The 20,659-nt window shown below is 56.7% G+C and overlaps 1 protein-coding gene across 3 annotated transcripts in view; it reads right to left on the reverse strand.

Moving 5' to 3' along the window:
- The window catches only part of FBXW4 (F-box and WD repeat domain containing 4), an 80,695-nt gene that overhangs the window by 8,714 nt on the left and 51,322 nt on the right, over positions 1-20,659 (reverse strand). For all 3 annotated transcript variants that reach the window (XM_059730234.1, XM_019487679.2, XM_059730235.1), the window contains exon 6: positions 9,637-9,702. In XM_059730234.1, the coding sequence (XP_059586217.1) occupies positions 9,637-9,702 (66 nt within the window). The remainder of the gene's footprint in view (positions 1-9,636; positions 9,703-20,659) is intronic.

Raw genomic sequence — 20,659 nt, forward strand, 5'->3', positions numbered from 1 at the left:
GCGTCCCAGCTGAAGGGACTTCCTTTTCTCTTGCTCTCCTTGGACGCCTTCTCTTCCAAGCCCTTTCTCACACTGGTCGCCCAGCTCTGGACCATCTCCAGCCTCCCCACGTCCCTCTCGCACCTTTTTTCATGTCAGCAGCTCTCACATCCCTGCTGGCCTGGGACCTGTTTCAAATGGGTCCCTGTGGTTTAAAGCATCCAGTCTCAATGCTGAAGAGTAAGCTTTCCCAGGCTTTTCGCCAGAGGCCAAGGTAACCCAGCAGCAGGGCAAAGACACTAGAGGTGTTGAAAGAGTGTGGATCTGTGGCAGCCTGTGCCCCCAACCATGCCAGGCTGGGCTCCACTATCCTATGTGTGCCCCCACAACCACCTCCACCCACACGAGACATCCAGCTCAAAGGTCCTGCTCTGGTGACAACGCCTCACATCAGGTCCTCACCTCTGCATCAGAGCTACGTAAGCAATCCCCCCCACCCCAATACACCTGCTGTGAGGTACCAGGAGACCCCTTGGGAATTAATACAGGGGAGTAAGCTGTCAAAAGCTGCACAGGGAAGATGTCCAGGACTCTCTGAACGACTGGGATGGACTTGAACGGCCGGCACAGGGCTGGGCGCGCAGCTCACACAGAGCCCACTCTTCTACATTAAGGCAGTTTCTAGAAAGGCTTATAACTAGGAAGCACCTCTGCGAATTTTGGCCCAAGGACCCCACCCTGCCCAGCCAGCCTGCTGCCTCCAAACCTGACCTGCAAAACAGAGCGGGATGGAGTACCAGGCTGGAAACACTGGATTTGGATAGAAAAGCACCAGCAATGGTCAAGGTTCTCAACCTAAGCCTTGACATGACTAAGAAACCTCATCTCATGCTTTCCTGGTTTTGCTCCCTGCCTGTTGCCTCTCACTGTAGACCAGAAGGGCTCTGTGGCAGGAGCCACTTTTGCTCCATGTTGTAGGGCACCCGGCAGTGGAGCCCCGTCCGGGACGAGGGCTGCTCTGGGACTACAACACAGCTCCAGCCCTCGACCCGCGCGCGGGGAAGGGTTAGCAATGAATTCAGCTGCTGGGCTCCATTTCCTCCCCATGTCAAAAATCATCGCATCTTAGATATGTGGAGCTGGAAGAGACCCCAGAGGTCACAACCCCCTGCCTAAAGCATAATCATAGTTTCCTAGTAGCTAGGGTCAGGAGAGACCTGAACAGATCACCGAGCCTGACCCCCTGCCACAGGCAGGAATGAATGCTGGGTTCACAAGACCCCAGACAGGGGATCGTCCAACCTCTCTTGAATTTGCCCAAGGTAGGGCCGAGGACCACTTCCTGGGAAGTTGGTTCCAGATTTTGGCCACCCTAACTGTAAAATATTGCCTTCTGATCTCTAACCTAAACCTATTCTCCATCAGCTTATGACCGTTGCTCCTCGTCACCCCAGGCGGTGCTGGGGAGAAAAGGGCTCTGCCTATTTGCTGTTGATCTCCCCTGATGAGCTTGTAGGCAGCCACCAGGTCCCCCTCAGCCTCCTCTTGCTGAGGCTGAACAGGTTCAGGTCCCTCCGTCTCTCCTCGTAGGGCCTGTCCTGCTGCCCTCTCACCAAGCGGGTGGCCTCCTCTGACCCCTCTCCAGGCTGGCCACATCCCCCTTGAAGTGTGGCACCCAGAACTGGACACAGTACTCCAACTGCGGCCTGACCAAAGTCGCATAGAGGGGAGGATCACCTCTCTGGACCAGCTTGAGATGCACCTTTGGATGCATGACAAGGTCTGGCTGGCCTTGCTGGCTGCGGTCTGGCATTAGCGGCTCGTGTTCATCCTGGAGTCAATAATGACTCCAAGATCCCGTTCCACCTCTGTGCTTTCAAGGGGGGAACTCCCCAGCCTGTACGTGTGCTGTGCAGTCCTTCTCCCCAGGTGCAGCACCCTGCATTTGTCTGTGTTGAACCCCATCCTATTCTCGTCTGCCCACTTCTGTAGTCTGTCTAAATCTAGTTGCAGCCTCTCTCTCCCTTCAAGTGTGTCCACCTCGCCCCACATCTTAGTGTCATCAGCAAACTTGGACAGCGTGCTTTCCACCCCCTCGGCCAAGTCGTCGATGAAGATGGTAAACAGTGCGGGCCCGAGGACCGAGCCCTGGGGGACCCCACTGCCCACATCTCACCAGGTTGAGTATGACCCATCACCACTACTCTCTGGATGTGCCCATCAGCCAATTTTTACCCATCCAACTGTGCAGGCATCATTGCCGCAGTCGCCTAATTTATTGATGAGGATGGGGTGAGAGACAGTGTCAAAGGCCTTCTTAAAGTCCACGGCAACACCATCATCCAAGGATTTAGTAACCTGGTCATAAAAGACAATCAGGTTGGTCTGGCAGGACCTGTCTTTGATGAACCCATGCTGATTGCCCCTGAGCATGATCTCCCCTGCATCCCCCCACAGATGTGCTCCTTGATGATCCTCTCCAAGAGCTTCCCGAGCACCGAGGTGAGGCTTACAGGCCTATAGTTACTTGGGTCCTCCTTCCTCCCCTTCTTGAAAATAGGGACCACGTTAGCCAGTTTCCAATCCCCCGGCACCTAGCCAGATGACCACAAATGCGCATACAGCTGGGCCAAGGGCTCCGCGATGACCTCTGCCAGCTCCCTCAACATCCTTGGGTGGAGGGCATCTGGACCTGCAGATTTAAAAATGGCCAGCCCCTCCAGAAGATCCCGAACTACATCTGCACTGACTGAAGGCCTGATAGAGCTATCCTGTCCAAATCAGCCCTGTCCAAACCACCCCAGACAAACCCATCCTCAAAAGACTTTGTAAGACGACCGTCAACTCTGACGCAGCACCAGGCATCACACCCGAACCTGCCACTGGGTAGGCAGGGGACCGTGGTGGCCAACGTCCTGCTTTTAAAACAGATTAGGAACAACGGAGCTGCCGTGGGCTGGATCAGACCCAGGTCCGTCTTGCCCAGTCTCCAGTGTCACGTGGCGGCAGAGAGCGGAGGCTGAAGGGAGAGTGACTGGGGCTGAACAGAGTTTTCCTCTGCTTCTCTCCCCCTTGCAGCCTCCAGCATTGACAGCCCAGGCAGGTCTGATGCAGAGGCCGTGCCCGCGCTCCCTGCTCAATAGTGACCGATACCCCTTTCCTCCAACCACGTCCAACCCTGTGTAAATCTGGGGAGCTCTCGGCTCCCGCCACATCTGGGGGCCACAAGCTCCCCCTTTAATCTGGGCAAAACAGCACATCCTGGTGCTTGTTGTAAACTGCCGGCCTGCTCATGTCATGAAGTGACCCCTGGTCTTGTCTGGTGAGAGACTGGAATAAATCCCTAGGGACCTTCTCTTCTCCACTGAGTATTTTGGAAACCCTTCTCCTGTCCCCCCTCCAGCATCTCTTGTCTAAAGTGAATGGGTTGTTAATATACACTCAAGAGACCCCAGGCTGAGGCCGTGCCCCTGCTGCAGGGGAAGGCAAAACCCCCAGTGCAAACCAGTCTGAACAGGGGGGAAATCCCTTCCTGCCCAGTGCAGCGTGAGGCTGAGCCTGAGCACAGGGACCCTGCAGGGCTGGTGCCAGCAGGAGCATTGGCACAGCCCAGCCCCAGCCTGGGCACCCAATGTCTCTGGGGGAGGCTTAAAAACCCCAACACATGGAGCAGAAACCCAGGGGGACCGGCACAGCCCAGAGCTCGCGTGCATGGATTAACACACCGGAGAGCTGCCAGGGTCCGAGTCTGCCCTGTCCTGCAAAGGACCAGGCCGCAGCAGTAGAGAATTAAGAGTCGGAGACGCTCCCAAAGGAGCAGCCCCATCCGGCCGGGAGCCTCCCCCACTCCTGACTCGGTGCACACACCTGAGCCCCCTCTCCCACGCCGGGGCAGGCTCTGTGCAGCCCCACACCTTCCCGGTGCCCTGGGCTCGCTCCCCGCTGACATCAAAGGGGCCCAGCCTTCGACACCTGAAAGGGGGGCAGGGCCCGGGGGGGCCCAACTAGGTCGAGCCACGCAACGCCGCGTCTTCCCCTCCGCACGTTCTTCCCCGCTCGCTCTTTGAAAAGGTGGCAGAGATAAATGGAGGGGAAAAAAGAAAAAGGAAGAAAAGCCGCGGCCTCCGTCCACACCACCCCTATTACTTGGGGGGGGGGGGGGGGGGGGATTTTTTTGGGAAGGGGGAGGAGGGGAGGGGAAAAAAACCCCCACATGCGCTCAGACACAATGGCTCAAAAGGCCGGCCAGCGCACCGGCCCACTTTGTACTGCTAACAAGGGAAAGCTAATTACAGGAAGAGGGAGAAGAGCGACAGATAAAAGGGATACAAAATTTCAACATCTGTTGCCATAAAGGGATCAGAAGTGGGGAAAGGCAAAGTGTCACTTTGGTGTCAGGGACGGCGTAAAGCCGATTTCAAAGGGCTCGGGAGATGGAGGGGACTGGGAGAGAAATTAGAGGGTTCTTAAAAGAAAGAGCTGACACAAATGCTTTCAGAAGAAAGGGCTCAGGTATGTGGAGGGGAGCAGGCAGCTGGTTGCAAAGGCTCGGTGTGTACAAGCCCCAAAAGCTGCGTGCCCCGGGGGTGCCGAGGGAGGCGTGACAGGTCCAGAGTGTCTGGGACGTGGGGATGGCCCCGTGTGCCCTGGGGGTGCCGATAGTGACGTGACACGTCCAGAGCGTGCGGGACATGGGAATGGCCCTGCATGCCCCGGGGGTGGACAAGACAGGTCCAGAGTGTGCGGCCCCGGGGGTGCCAAGGGCAGTGTGACATGTCCAGAGCGAGTGGGACGTGGGGATGGCCAAACCAGGTCGGAGGCGCAGGACGCCTGGACCCTGACGCTCCATGGAGAGGGTTGGAGAGCCCAGATTCCTAGCCGGGTTCACAAGCCGTCCTGACCCGTGCCCCACGGAGTTTGCCACCTGAATGAGCAGGGGCAACAGGGACGCAGAGGACAGATCTGGTGCCCAGACCTTCAAGGGGCTGGCAGGGTGTTTCTACTGTGGGAAGAGGGGTTTCTGGGAAGGGGTCTGAATGAAGAAGGATCAGAAAGGCAGGTGCAGGCAGCGATGAGCCTACAGAGGTGCAGTGTCCTGCAAAAGATGTCCGTGGGAGCCGGACAGGCGACAGACCAGACCCCCTCCATCAGCCCTCCCAAGCCTGAAGCAGACTCCTCAACCGCCCCGAAGTCCGGTCCAAAGGAGAAGCACCGTGTCTGGAAACGACAGCCCGGTGGCTTTTCCTGGCTCTTCCCAGACCTGTGAGCAACAGAAGCGACTCCCCAGCTTCTCTCATGGTCGGAGGATTCATCGTGCCTCCCCGTAGCGCTGGACACACGGGATGTGCCGAGCCTTTCGAAACATCTCTGGGACAAGAGCAGCAATAGGGTCGGGTTGGAGGCAGGGAGCAGAAAACACTGGTGCCAGGACGGTGCATCTGTGCCCAAGGATGCAGCCTAGAAGAAGGCTCGGAAAACACAAGCTGGTCAGGAGAACAGTGTTCCCCAGATGTCTTCCCCCAACCTCAGTCCATCCTTTGCACAGGTCAGGAAACTCTCCTCAGAGGGACAGGTCAAGACATCAGAGCACGAAGAGCAGCTAGAAGCCTCAGCCACCAGCTCCGCCGGCCTGGAACAAAGCTGGTCTGGATGCCAGAGCTTATTTGGTGGTAAATCCTTGTGTCGCACGTTCCAGATCCAGAAAGATCCCTGCCCCGAGAGACCAGGATGCTATAGAGGTGGGGTGTCAAACACGCGGCCCCATAACCTAGCCCCTCTGCTGCCCCATTGACTCACAGGTGATGCTGAACTGGTGCCATGTGCAGGATCCGGGACATCGCTGCCCACGGTGCCAGGTCCTGGGCTGCACCACCCATACAGCCTGCTCAGGCCAAGTCCCATATACACTGGATCAGCCATGCAGATGGTGGCAGGGGGTCCGTGGGCCCAGTCCAGCCCACTGACTGGTCCCATGCCACTCATTCAGCCAACATGGCCACGTGAGTTTGGTGCCACTGCCTTAGAGCTTACTGGAGCTCAGCTTTCAAAAAATCATGGCGTCGAGCTTTGGAAAACATGGGCAATAAGATGCCCGGTTGATCCTGGAGACACCCCAGGCCTGGCGGGGTGAGAGGAGAAAGCCCAGTGTGGGCACAAGTGAAAGGGGCAGGTGCCTGCATGCTGCTCTCAGATACAGGTGCCTGGCAGAGCCTGGCCCAGCACCGCTGCATGAAAACACTGCACAGGTGCTGCCATCATCACCAGAGCCTCTGAGGACCCATGTCAGCTGGAGAGACTCAGGGTCTCCATTTCCACCCCTGATTGCCAGCTCCCTGAGCCAGCTGGGGCCAGCCGGGATGGGGAGATGATGGGCACAGACGCTGGGGGAGAACCTCTAGTGCTCCCACGCTTGGCTACAGCTCCCAAGCTCTGCAGACTTCCTCCTTGGCTCCGGGCAAGGAGAGGGCTTCCCTGCCTGCACTGCACCAGTGTCCAACATCCCCAAGCTCATGCTTTTCTGCTCAGGGGAGCAAGGCTGATGGGCTCTGGACAGGAGTCCGGGGCTGAACAGAAGGATGCTTCGTGCAGAAAGCAAGAGCTGCTGAGATCCCCTATTGCCCTGCCCCACGCACTGCCCTGCTGTGACATGGCCAGGTTCCCCAGTCATCCTCGCTCTGTGCCCGTGGCCAGCTCGGGGCGCTCTGCAGGACCCCCACCCCGTCGCCCCGCGGACAGGGCCCAGGAAAGGAAAAGCCATCCAGCGGCACGCTGCATTCCAGCTGTGACAGGTGAAGAGGGAAGAATCGGGCTGACACTCCAGCCACGGCAGCGGACGCCCGTTGGCGAGATTGTCCCCGGCTTTTTGATTTGCCTGTCAGTCAGGCTTTGGCGTTATTGAAAGATCAAACTCCTCCGTGCCTGTTCATTACCTTAATCCTATTTTCTACACAGCTTTATTATCTGTCCGGGCTTCCTCAGGAGAGGAACACCCCCGCCCCCGCGGCCCATCCACTGGCTCCTGGCAGATGCCTCTATTTGAGAGGAACCGGGAGGAGCTCGTGAGCGCAGGAGGTCATGGCACCAGCCCGGGGAGCTTGTCAAAGCTTGTCTCTCGCCCTCAGGGGATTGCACAGGCCCTGTCACCTCGGCATCCGGCGCCCACGCTCTCTGGCCTCTTCGTCCAGGAGCAGGACCTGGGGAGAGCTGTTGGAGGGGCACAGGAGATCTCCGAAGGGTTACATCATGAAGCTAGGAGGCTGGCAATTTAAAGCTAGCAGCCAGATTCAAAGGGGATGGGACATGTGCTTGGAGGAAAGGGTCTTTGGTGGCTTTAAAGGAGGGAGTGCGGGGCACGGCCTCTGCATCAGACCTGCCTGGACCTTAAAGGCTGCAAGGCAGAGAGGAGCAGGGAAGACCCTGCTGGGACCCAGGTCACTCTTCCTTCAGCCTCTGCTCTCTGCCCTTGTGCCACTGGATCCTGGGCAAGACAGACCGGGTCTGACCCTGCACAGGGCAGCTCTGATGCTCTTATGCCCCTTCCCCATCCCATTCCCCTTGTGCTCCCCTTGGAAAGGCCGAGATGGGCAGGCCAGAGGCGCAGAAGCTGGCTCCAGCACATGGCATCCCCGGCCTCCAACTGCAGCCAGTGCACCGCAGCCACGGCATGAGAGGCCTGCCGATGCCCCAAACGCCAACGCATGGCCCACCCCGGTCATCCAGCCCTGCCCCCCCTCCCCTGTGCTGACAGCGCGCCGCATCCCGAACGGCAGCCCCCCCCCACCCCGTCTCCAGCCGTGCTGCCCCTCCGCGGAGCACGCTAATCATGTAAAGCTGGGCTGCGGTTTGGTAATCCTGTCAGATATTTGCTATTCAGGCATCGGAGCACAAAGGCCCCAGGGCTGACAGCCACAAATTTGTCTTCAGCTGGGATGTGTGTCAGGATTTGACCCCGCGGGCATCCAGATTCCTCCAGTCAGAGGGCTGACGCGTGGACCCCCCCCTCCAGCAGCCTCAAGGCCGAGACCATCGGCCTTCGCCGCTCGCAGCCGGAGAGGCCCACGGGTTATCAGACGGAACAATTCATTCCCGACCCCTCCTCGCCCCGGAGCGGGAGTGGGAGCAGAAGCTGCAACGGAGACCAGACCATCCATTCTGCGTGCCCGTAAAGCTGTCGGCCAGGGGTGGCCAACCTGTGACACGGGGCCCACAAGTGGCCCTGGCTGCCTCTGTGTGGGGCATGTGGCAGACCAGGGAGGGGACAGGAGCAGCAGACAGGATGGGGAGTAGAAAGCAGAGAAGTAAATCAGGTGGGGAGCAGAAACCAGAGCGGCAGATGGGGCAGGGAGCAGAAAGCAGAGTGGACAGGGAGTATAGAAGAGGGAGCAGAATGCAGAGCAGTAGGTGGGGCAGGGGGCACATGGCAGGAAGCAGAAAGCAGAGCAGCAGATAAGGCAGGGAACAGAAAGCAGAGTAGGCGATCAGGTAGGGAGCACAGAACAGGTCAGAAAGCAAAGCAGCAGATCAGGCAGGGGAAAGACGCGGCAGACAGGGAGCAGAAAGCAGAGAAGCACATCAGGCATGGAGCACAGAGGAGGAAGCAGAAAGCAGGGCAGCAGACAGGGCAAGGGGTGCACAGCAGGTAGAAAAAAAGAAGAGCAGCAGACAGGCAGAGGGCACACAGCAGAAAGCAGAGCAGCAAACGGTGGGGACACACAACTGACACAAGCAGAGCAGCAGATCAGGCAGGGGCACATGGCAGGGAGCAGAAAGCAGAGCAATAGATCAGGCAGGGGAAACGAGTGGCAGATAGGACAGGGAGCAGAAAGCAGAGAAGCCCATCAGGTGGGGGCACAGAGGAAGGAGCAGAAAGCAGAGCAGCAGGGGAACACTGCAGGGAGCAGAAAGCAGAGCAGCAGAGCAGGGAGGGGAAAGAGACTGGAGTGGCCCGGGGAGGCTGTAGGGCTGATCTGTGCTGTGCCTGCCCCTGCGACTTTAGACAACAGCCCTGGACGACAGCATCTGCACACGGCCTCTCGGCGCTAGAGAAACACGGGCCAACGGGAGGAAACCCCGACTACGCTCAGCGGCTCGAGGGGACGAGCTCGTTTAAAAGAGGAGAAGCCGTGATACCAGGTGCCCCAGCCGGCAACCCCCAGGCCCCGGCATCCGTGAGGAAGGTCGGGCTCCGTGGTCCAGCTACGACTGCCGGGATGAACCCGAGCACCCAGAACAGCTCCCGAGCGCAAGAGAGCTATAGCCACAAAGCACGACCCCAGAGGATCGGGTGGACGCTCCACGGCTTGGGGTGTTTAGACAGGATGGGGCAAGAGACAGCAAGAGACTCTCGGGCACGGGGCCCTGCTCTTCCAACACAGAATTACTCCTCGTCCTCTCCTCTGTTCACCCCTCCACATCCAACCCCAGCTGCCAACTCTATCCCCACCCCGGAGCTCTCTCCACTCTTCCACCGCTCGCGTTTAGGTCTCCTTCACCGAGTCATGGACAAAAAGGGCAGCCTGGCAGTGATCAAACTGGCAAACCAGACGATAAAGGTGCAATTACAAGCTGCCTCACGGGTCTCTTTTTGGGGCAGACTCCCCTCCCTCACCCAAACCCAAACCCACAGCAGGCCCCGCAGAGACCCGAAGCCGTTCTTACCTCTCCAAGTCCCAGATGCGCAGAGGTGAGGTGTGTCCGCAGCAAGCGGTCCCGGTCACGAACGAGCTGTTAAACAAACAGAGAAGGGTCGTCACCGCCTGGTCTGGGAGTATGAAGAGCGGTGTTACCTGGAAGACACTGCTCCATAGACGCAACACAGCAGGGAACCAGGGCTGGAAGAGCAGAGGCTGCCGGTCAGAAATGAGTGTGCGGGCAGTCGTGTGGGAATCCCACACTGAGCTGCAGTCCTGCAGGTTATGGCTTGAGCAGGTTAGTCCCTCTGGACACGAGCATTAGCACAGGGCTCAAAGCCTCTCCTCCATCAGAGCTGCCACGTGCAGGGTCAGAGTCAGACCCAGGTCCATCCTGCCCAGTCTCCAGTGTCACCCGGGCAGAGAGCGGAGGCTGGACAGGACAGTGACCTGGCCCAAACAGGGTTTCCCCTGCTCCTTTCTCCCTTGCAGCCTTTAAGGTCCAGGCAACTCCGATGCAGAGACCGTGCCCTGCGCTCCCTGCTCAATACCAACCGATGCCCCTTTCCTCCAAGCACGTGTCCGACCCCGTGTGAACCTGGCTGAGCCCTCAGCTCCCACCGCGTCTGAGGGCCACGAGCTCCCCACTTTCTCTCCAAGCTGGGGGGGGGGAAAACTTCCTTTGGTTAGTTTTAAACTGCCGTCCTGCTTGTAATGCGGTGACCCCCCGTTCTTGTCTGGTGATAGCCAACAATAAATCCCGAGTGACTTTCTTTTCTCCATTTAGTATTTTGCAAATCTTCTCGTTAATAAAATGGCTGGCTGGGATGATGTAGTTGGGGCTGGTCCTGCTTGGAGCAGAGGGTTCAGGGGGTTGATTAGATGTGACCTCCTGAGGTCTCTCCCAACCCAAATTTTCAATGATTCATGTCCCCCTCAAATGTCTCTTTTCTAACCTGATGAAGCCTGGCCTCTTCAGTGTCTCCTCATAGGGAAGCCCCTCCATAGCACTCATCATCCTTGTTGCCCAGGGGGAAGAGGACTCCATGCTGATGGAGAGACCTGGGCCAAGGCTCCTGGCTCCTTTCTACCCAGAGGTCCTGCTTCTTGCCTCACAATCACGCCTACAATCACCGGCAAAGAGCAGCTGCATGTTCACAGCCTTTCAGAGCTACCTCCTAGGCCTCACGTGGATTTGCTCAGCTGCTGCTCGGGCGCCAGGTCAGCGGCCCTGCCAGGTGAATGGGCTGCTTGGTCCCAGGAGACCCCCTCACCTCACCAGCCCCGAGTCTTTCGCTGGGACAGGACTACCTGCTGCAAAGTGACGGTGAGACGAGGCCCACTAGCACTCCAAGCTCCATGCAAAGGCCATTAAATGTACAACTGAGTGCGTGGCTCGAATGATGAGAAAGCAGGAACAGCAGCACAGGATATAGGCTACTCGTGAGGGTGCAAAGCAACCCACAGCCCCCTGAATAGATCTAGGGTGCCAGTGGGTACTGCCCAGTGAAACTCCACCAAGGGAAAGGAAGACAGACCTGCAGTCACCCCGACTCCCCTGGCCAGCACCTCCCTCCCGGTCTGGTATGTGCAGTTTGGCCAAGGCCAGGAGAGGGTTGAGCAGAAGGTCCTAGGACTTTGCAAGGCTATGGCTGGGGTGTGCATAAGTTAAAGGGTGCAAGGAAAGCTGCAGCCAGGACCACAACACGAGGTTCTTGGGGAGGTGGCAGAAGGGGTGCAGACTGGCACACAAGGTGGGCACATGCCAGGGTCAGTGACATAAGGCCCAACCCTGAGCTTCAAGCTGCAGGAGCCCCGTTGTGTTGAGATACCCCACCAAGGTCACTCTCACCCAGATCCTCATCCCCCGTCTGGGACAAAGCCACAGAGTGACCGGCAGCTGGGAGGGCGAATGCAACAGGGACATGCTCGAGGCCTATGAAAGGTCTACAAGGTGACCATAGGCCCGGCAAGCAGCCTGATGTCGCTGCTGTCACCCAGGTCATTTTAAACTAGGAAGTGGCATTTGAGAGCTTGTGTTTGAAGCACGGCCCAGCACGGGCTGGGGGTTTCTACCCAGCCCCTGCCCCCCCCATCCTGCCATTCAGTGGGGAGAAAGGAGGCGACAACAGGCCCGTCAGCCGGAGCTGCACAAAGGAGCCGCATTGACCACTCAGCCCCCAATTTCACGAGTAACGTTTTCACCACTGAAGTCTGGAAGTACAAAGCAAGGTGTTGGGTTGTGCCCCCCACCCCCCAACTTCCACGTAATCCATTAATAACTAGTAAAGCCAATTACTGCGGTTAGAAACATAATAGCAGCCAAGGAACCAGTCAAGCAGGCAATTGGGGTGTTCGGATTTTTTCCTTTTTTTTTTTTTTAAATAAAACCCAAGAGAAAGCCCCGTTCCTGAGCCCTCCCCCCTTCCCGCAGAAGGTATGCAGCCAGCCCCTTTGACTGCTGCCACAGGTCTCAATTAGCACGGAGGTAAGTCAATAGGCAGAGAGAGGGGGGAGGAACAGGGAGCTCTAATCCCCATGCACTGGTGATCCCCACCGCCGGCACCATCTGTGCTCCTCTTGCCTCAGCTCTCAGTCAACCTGCACTGAGCTGTGGCCTCGTGAAGCTTTATCTAATGCATTTCCCCCTGGGTGCAGAGAGGCCTGCCCAGCACCCACCAGGTCCCTTGGCGGTGTCCCCTGCCATGGTAGTGGCGTGCCAGGGGAGATTCGCCTGCTCAGAGTGGTTGCCACTGTCTGGAGGGACATCGGTTCCCCACACACACGCACCCACGGTTATGGCCCACGTGTGACAGCCAGATCTTTCCTGCAAGCTGCAGGAAGGCAAAACCCAGCTCTGCCAGGGGGAACAGGAATTGGGGCACCTTTGCAGCTGGAGACGAGGGACACACCTTTTCTCTCTTACTGCAGAGAGGAGGATGCGGCCAAATGGCTTGAAGTTGCAGCAAAAGAGGTTTAAATTGGAGATCAGGAAATACTGCTTCACTGTCAGAGCAGGGAGGCTGTGGGATAGATGCCAGGGAAGGGGGGTACTCTCCATCACTGGAGGGTTCAAGGAGAGGATGGGCAGCTACTGGTGGGGGATGATCTAGGCACAGCGATGCCTGTGCTCTGCTGTAGGGATTTCCCAGGCCTCTGGGCTGTGCTGGCTGCTGCATGGGGTCAGGAGGGAATTATGCACCCTTCACCTTTCTGCTACCAGTGTCGGGGGGGGGGGGGGGGGGGGGTGTTGAAGCACATTAAAGCACACACGTAGATGCACCCAATAATGTGGCCGCTGGAGGTCCCTTCCAGCCCCGTGGCTCTGGGATATGATAAGATGTCAACAGGCCCAGGGCAGCATAGACTACAGGAGGCTTTTAACTGTTTAAGGATAGGCTAGATCAGCATTGCTTGGATTTGCTTGACTATAGTTTGGCTAAGAGAAGAACAAGAAAAGGAAATGCTCAGGTGAGAGTCTGCCACAAGGTGTGACGCACTTTAGAAAAGTCAAAAAAGATGGATTGAGAAAACAAGGGTAAATGTTGGAAGGTCTCCTTGAGCACATCTAGAGCTCTGGTGACAGACAACGCTCATTTTAGACGAGATAAAGCTTATATAGGGAATGCAAACAGGCAGAATAATATTAATTTGAGTTGCATTTATTAGAAATAGCTTTTATATGTAATTTTTTTACTTTATTTCAGAAGCTTTTTAATATTTTAGCCAAGCAGCAGAGCATAAAAACCAGCTCCACTCTGGGACTTTTGCTCTTCGGTCTTGAACTCTGTTGCTTGCCAAATCACCCACTCTCAGGCATAGCTAGCTGGTCAGCACCCTACAGCAGCTTCATTTCTGAAACCTAGGTAAGAAGATCAGCAACCTGTGCTTTGCTGACAGCATGGATCTGATAGCAGGGATATCTGAAGAGCTTCAAGAACTTCCTTTGTCTGCCTGTATCCTTAGACCAACACGGCTATAACCAACACGACAGAAACGCTAGACAACTGCAAAGACCACTGGAAATCAGCACTGAGAAAAGCAAAGCGAGGACAACCTCCAAGATCACCACCAGCAACGTTGATGTGAACATCAGCAATGAAAAACTAGAAAGGAGAACAAGTTTTAAGTGCCTGGGAGCCTCCAGCACAGAAGACTTCACATCTGACAAGGAAGTCAAGACTAGAAGAGGCACTGTCCCCAGCCAACTAGCAAAGCTGAAGAAAATCTGGACGAGCAGCAATATTACACCAAAGGTACAGTGACATCTGCTGCAAGCTGTCGTCATCTCCAGGACACTTTATGGCTATGAGGCATGGGTACTTCATAAGAAGATTTAGAGAACAGAACTGAGGCATTTGAACCACACTCCTTCAGGAGATGGCTGCGTGTCTCTTGCGCTGAGCACCAGACCAAGGAGTCTGTCGAGCAGCAAATCAGTCAAGAAAGTGGAACTTCTGATGCTGTTGGAGGTGGCACGACGAAGGAAGCTGCAGTGGTTCGGACACATTGCAAGAAGCCCGGACTCCCTTGCCAACGCCATAATGCAGGGCTCAGTGGAGGGAAAGAGAAAAAGGGGTAGAGCTGAGGAACCAACATTAAGGACTAGGCAAAGCTTCAGCTGGCAGAGTGCGCAAAGCTAGCCAAAGAGGGCAGAGTGGAGGAAGGCTGTTACAGCATCTAAGGTGCCCCAACACTCGCAGTGGCCTTGGGACTGACTTGAGGTATGAAGGTCCTGTCTCCAACAGGTTGGCTACCTGTTAGATGCTTTTTAAGACTTTAGGACTTAGCAACTTGAAGATTAAATTGCCTTCAAATATTAATAAGATCACTACGCCTTGAGATAAATGTGCACTTCATGTATTTTAGTCATCTGCTTGATGCGCCTTATCTGTACTGTTTAGTCTTCCGTATCTTTTCTGTTTTGTGACGGAACGTGCTATTAAAAATGTGGTTATTCTTACGTTGGAAGTATTTCATTCTGGTGGGACAGGCTCTTTGAACCTTTCTCGGTTCTCAGAATCCGTCCGGGGTCAGAGGGAGGGACGGCTTGAAGGCCAGAGAGCAAAGGGAGCTCGTGCAGACTCAACAGCTGCAGGTCAGGAGGCGACAAGCCGAAGGGCTGGAGTGAGTCGGCACAGAGAGGGCTCCAGTCCTGAGGCCTCTTCATCCGGCCCATCGGCCTGGAGCAGAATCAGTGCTGGGGGAAGGAGTCACGTGATGGTCAGTGAACTATAACAGGGGTAAAGGCAATATGACACATGCTGGAGAGGAAAACAACAATTCCCAGACTTTAAATCAACCGTATGAACTTGGTAGCCCTCACGTGCACCTCAGTGAAGAGCCCCTCAGTCAAGAGAGAGCATTTGAAGGCACAAGGAACGAGGTGGGAATTTGTAGTGCCTGCGGTGAGGCTTTATCTGGAAACCACGCACCAGGGTGATGACTCTGCCTCAAGCAGATATAACAGCAATAATGAAGGTCATTCAGAGAAGGGCAGTGAGGCTGGAAAAACTCTTCTGGAAGTTGATTGAAAGAATTAGGACTGGGAGGGACCTCAGGTCACATCTAGTCCAATCCCCTGCTCAGAGCAGGACCAGCCCCAACTACATCATCCCAGCCAAGGCTTTGTCTACCCAGGTCTTCAACACCTCCAGGGATGGAGACTCTCTGGGTAACCTGTTCCAGTGCTTTACTACCCTCCTCGTGAGAAAGTTTTTGCTAATACCCAACCTCAACGTCCCTTGCTGCAACTTGAGCCCATTGCTCCTTGTCCTGTCATCTGCCCCCACTGAAAACAGCCCAGCCCCATCCTCTTTGCAGCCCCCCTGCAGGGAGGTGAAGGCAGCTATTCAATCCCCCTCGATCTTCTCTTCTCCAGACTCAATCAGCCCAGGTCCCTCAGCATCTCCTCACCAGTCCGGTCCCCCAGTCCCACAACCATTTTCATTGCCTCCGCTGGACTCTCTCCAACGTGTCCACATCCTTTCTGTAGTGGGGCCACAGCTGGACACAGGACACGTAAATAAAGGAGCAAGCTGGTGCATCCTGGGTTCCTAGGACGGAGCCCACCATGATCATGGCTCTGGTCCTGGCCAACCCAAAGGTGAGAGGGTAGCCGAGGCGACATCCCATCTCCATCTGCCACAGCTGCATCCCGCCCAGCCCCGCCGTACCGGGCTTGTGCTTCCCCAATGCAATTCTCTCTTTTGCACCCTCTGTTTAAACAGGAGTTTCAGGAGTTTCTTCTACACCACTGCAATGATCCCAGCACGGGACACACGGCTAAGAGCCATTTCCCTAAAGCAGCCCAGTGCTGGTCCAGCTCCGCAGTCTTGGAGCAGCTGGCAAGACCCTTCGCTGCCTGCTTTTCTCCAGCAGCGAGGTTGAAAGCAAGACATGGCACCAGCCCCAGAAGCTGCATCTTCCTGCTCTCTTTTGTCATCTTTTGCCTACGAGGAAATTGGATCGGACTCCAACCACCACTGTCAAACGGGGGTTTCTCCTTCCAACAAATCTTGCCTTTTTTTTTTTTTTTTTATGTGGAGCCCACAAGCTTTGTAGAAATGATAGAGAAATCCTAGAGCCGTGGGGCTGGCAGGGACCTCCAGAGGGCACATCTAGTCCAACCCCTGCCCGAGGCAGGATCAGCCCTGCCCAAACCAGCCTATCCTCTAAACTCTCCATAAAACTGCCATCAGCCCTGACAACACGAGATCAACCTCACGCCCAACCTCCTGGATCACACTTTCCTGAAAATTTTGTGCCCAACGCAAGTTATTTTGGACGGGGAGAAACAGATTCCCCCCAGAAATCACAGCCCTCCTCTAGCTCCAAACTCGACCCCAAGACAGCAGGCCCTTTGCGCTCCCTGCTCAAGGAGGAGTCTCCTGGGATCCCCTGGCGTGGCGGGCAATCCCTGGAGCGCCCTGGCTAAGCTCCAGCTCGGACGGCTTCACCCCGCCTCTCAACTCCCACGCTGGCCTCGGCTAATCGGTCTGAACGGCCACGAAGCATCGCTGTGGAAAAGTCCCAGAGGTGGATGCAGCACAGTGTGTCTGCAGAGCTTTGGGGCTCCTGGCACATATGGAGGCAGAGATCCCTTGGCTAGTACATCCCTTCTCCCCATACACCCCAGCATCACCCCCAGACGCTCGAGCACTGCTAAGACATTTAAAGCCCTTCCCAGTACCCAAACTTAACCTTTGTCTCGCCCGCCACAGATGCCCACCTCTGCCCGGTGCAGAGATTGCTTCCCCGTCCCACTGCAGACTCCGAGCACCCAAAGAGCTGAATCTAGCTGTCCCGTGAGAGCTCCCGGCCCCGCTGCCCCGCGGCCTGGGATCCAGCATCGCCGTCGGGTTTTGGAGATGATTGCACATGGAGAATCATCCAGCCGGGAAACAAAGCAGTTATTGCTCGGCAGCTGGGAGCGGGGAAGGCGGGGGGCAGACAGAAGGGGCTGGTAACCCAGTGACAAAGAGACCCGGCGCGGGGACGGCAGACAACAGACTTGGGTGGAACAGAAAGGAACGCGGGGCGGCGAGCGCGGAGCAGAGCGGAGGAGCGGGGCTGCGGCGCGCGGTGCTACAGAGGACCCGCGCGGGCCCGGGGTAGCGTACCCTTTGATTCAGCACCGACACGCTCTAGCAAGGGAGGCCACCAGAGCTGTCAACCCCTTCACCAACGTGCCCATCAATTGCATTCAGCTCTCCCCGACCCGCACTGGCATTTTAATTACTGTTGGGTAAACTAATTTGTCCAAATGAAGGCAACTCGGCCTAATAGAATATGCAAGCTCTCTGACCTCTGACAGGCAATGACACAAGATACAAAGGAGGCAGAGGAAGGCTTTTTATCGGAGCCTTATTACTCTCTATTACTCCAATTAGTCAAGCTCCAGTGCTCCTAATTGGGGGAAAAAATTGCAATTAAATCAATTTTTGATGGGCTGAAAGTGGGTTACCGAACCGCCCTGCCTGTGAAACACTGATATTATAGCAGCAAAGGTCAAAGTCTTTGTCGGCACCTGTGGGGCCCCCGCCACGACATCTCGTCCTCCCCGCGCCCCTCGACGCCCCCCCACCCCATGCACAGCCTGCTGGGGCGAATCATTAGAACGTGTCCCGTCTTCTCGCCACTGCCTCAGCCGTCGACATCGTTATGCGAGGCAACTCCTACCGCGCCCGGGAGGGCTGAGGTCACACAAACTTGGTGCAGAGATGAGGGGGGGAAGCAGCTGCAAAGCAGCAGCACTGGGAGAAGGTCGCAGGGGAACGAGGGGAATCTGTGCCGCGGACTCCAACACGCAGCGTTTCCAACAGGGCCAATGCACACAGCACAGCAGGAGGGGGGTGGTGATGCCGCTTGCCGGCTCAGACCTAAATCAGCATTGTTCCATTTTGTGGATTAGCTCATAAGAACATAAGAGCTGCCATTGACTGGCTCAGGCCTTCAGTCCGTCTTGCCCATCTCCCGCGTCACATGGTGGCAGAGAGCAGAGGCTGGAAGGGAGAGTGGCTGGGTCCGAGCCCCCTGCTCCTCTCTCCCTTGCAGCCTTCAAGGTCCAGGCTGGTCTGATGCAGAGGCTGTGCCCGCACTCCCTGCTCAATAGCGGCCAATGCCTCTTTCCTCCAAGCACGTGTCCAATTCCTTTGGACTGGACACCCCAAAAGCTCTGCTTTTCCTTCACTAGGATGAAGTCAGAGCAAAGAGAAGCAATGGCTGGGTTGGATGGAGGAGTGCTGGGGAAGGCAGGCTCCAGGGCTCACATGGCAGCAAAACCCATGGCTGGGAGCGGGGAGTAGCACCTGCCTTGGCACAGAGAGCTGAAAAACCAAGTGTGTGCAGACCAGGCTGGGCTGAGAAGCAGGACTGGGCGCTGCACACCCCAGCAACATATCCAATAGCCATGTGTGACAGAGGAGCAGCATGCCCTGGGCTCCATCCTGCCAGGAGATCGGTGTGGAGGACTCTGTGCCTCTGCCTGTGCGTGTGCTATGCAGCAGGCTGGAACGGAGCTCCGCTATTGCAGGGCTGCACCCAAGGAACTACCTAAGAAACCAACACCGATGTAAGACGCAATGTCCACGTGCCGCTGCCCACCTCCTCCTCCATCACTTAGGGCAGGGTCAGAGACCTATGGCCTGCATGCTGCATCTGGTCCAGGGAGCCACTAGATCCGGTCCGGAGCTGGGGGACCTTGGAGGGGGTCTCAGCAGCTGGAGGCTCATCCCCCATCACTGCAGAAAGACCTGCAACTCCTGTGGACGGATCTGTGGCTCTAGGACTGGACTCTTAAGTCACCTTGAGACCCATCAATGCGCCATGGTAGAGACCACCCTCGCATCGAAGGATGGCTGATGAAAATGTTGGTAGGGCTTTGCACAACCCTCAGACACAACTAAACATCCACTGGGTGCCCACAGAAATAAATGAGTGAGGGTTGGCTGCCTAAACACCTCGAAGGATCTGAGCCAGTCTGCTCCACCCAGCAGGTGCACAGGGGCTCAGGTAATGAGACTGTGCAATAAAGGGCTTCGGGACGTGCCCCCCCGCAGAAGCACAGGCAGCTTGAGAACAAATCCTCTGGCAGCAGAGAGTGGCCAAGTTTGTGGCACAGAGGGGATTTCCATCACCAGTCATCAAGCGTGGAACAAGCCCAGTCACCATGGGTCCCAGTAAGGTCGATGCAGGTTTTGCTATTGAAAGCAGCAGGGAGAGCCCATCAGGTAACGCTGTCCCACGTGCCATCCTGCTTCCAACTGCTGGAAGCCCCAGAAAGAGGGAGACTGAGCAAATGGGACTGAATCCATCTTCTAGCCTGGGCCGCTCAGCCCCTGGGAACCCTGCCCTGGCCCACCTGCCTGTCACCTCTCGGCAGGGGAGGGCTGCGGGAGGATGCCCAGCAGACGGGATGTGTCGAAGCTCTGGTCGTTTGTGTAGGTGCCAACAGGAAGACGGGCTGCCCTGACGTCTGGGCAGCTGCTGTTTGCAAAGCAAAATGTCTCTTGTACAGAAGGGGGAAAAACCCTGTTTAGGAGAAGACAATGAGAAGAGAGCACCACGGAGGGGCTGAGAGCACCACAGGCAGGGGCCATCGCACTGCCCTCCCAAGCTGTGCCAGGGCACTTCTGACTTGGCAGAGTCTAGCTCCCCCCCCGGTTCTGCCAAAGCACCACAATCCCAGTCCAGCTCTGACCCCCTCCTCCAACGCAACTGCCCCACACCCTTCGGTCCTAGTTGACAATGCCCCGGGGCCCAGTTTTGCTCTTAGAAATGCTAGAGAAGCAGAGCTGTGGAGGTCAAATCTAGTCCAATGTCCTGCTGCTGCCGGTGTTGTTAACACATGTTTGAGAGATCCAAGGAAGGAGGCCACATCATCCCCGCTGCAGACCTGCCCCCATCTGTACCAATCGTGAAATCTGATGTACTTGGCAACATGCTCCTGCGCCGTTTATCATCAAAGGGCGGTGGCGGCTGGTGGCGAAAGGCACGGCCTGTCCTGCAAACAGTCCAGCAAATGTGAGGCCTGTTAGCCGTGCTCCCCGAAGCCCTAGGCTCCTGTGGGCAACATTTCCGCAGCCATCAGGCGGGTCGGGGCTGCGCTGTGCTGACATGCCTCGTAAATTGTGCACAGAGGAGCTCAGAGAAGCGCCGGGCCCAGTCCCCGTGGGCACCCTCTCCGGGACTCCCAGAGCGCGTGCAAGGAGGCCGAGAGAGCTCTCCAAATTTACAACCGCGTCTCCCCGCCTAGCTGCGCCGGTGACACAGGCGGGGAGAGCCAGGCCAAGCACTACTGGCACACAGCCCACTGCCCGATGGGGGGCTGCGAAGTGGGTCCCCAGGAAGCGGAGCTGGCTGTTTTACACTGAAAAGAGCATTGTGGAGAGGCTGGAAAAGCCGTCGCGCCCAGGCCTGGATGGAACAGAGCCGCCTCTCATCCAAGGTCGGGCTCCAGGCTGGTCAGAGGCGGGAACGCTCACCTCATTGTACCCGGCCTGGTTTACTGCAGCCAGTGTTGTCTTGACCTCCTCACCGCTCGTCCCCTG

The sequence above is a fragment of the Alligator mississippiensis genome, chromosome 6, assembly GCF_030867095.1.
Source record: "Alligator mississippiensis isolate rAllMis1 chromosome 6, rAllMis1, whole genome shotgun sequence".
NCBI classification, from domain to species: Eukaryota; Metazoa; Chordata; order Crocodylia; family Alligatoridae; genus Alligator; species Alligator mississippiensis.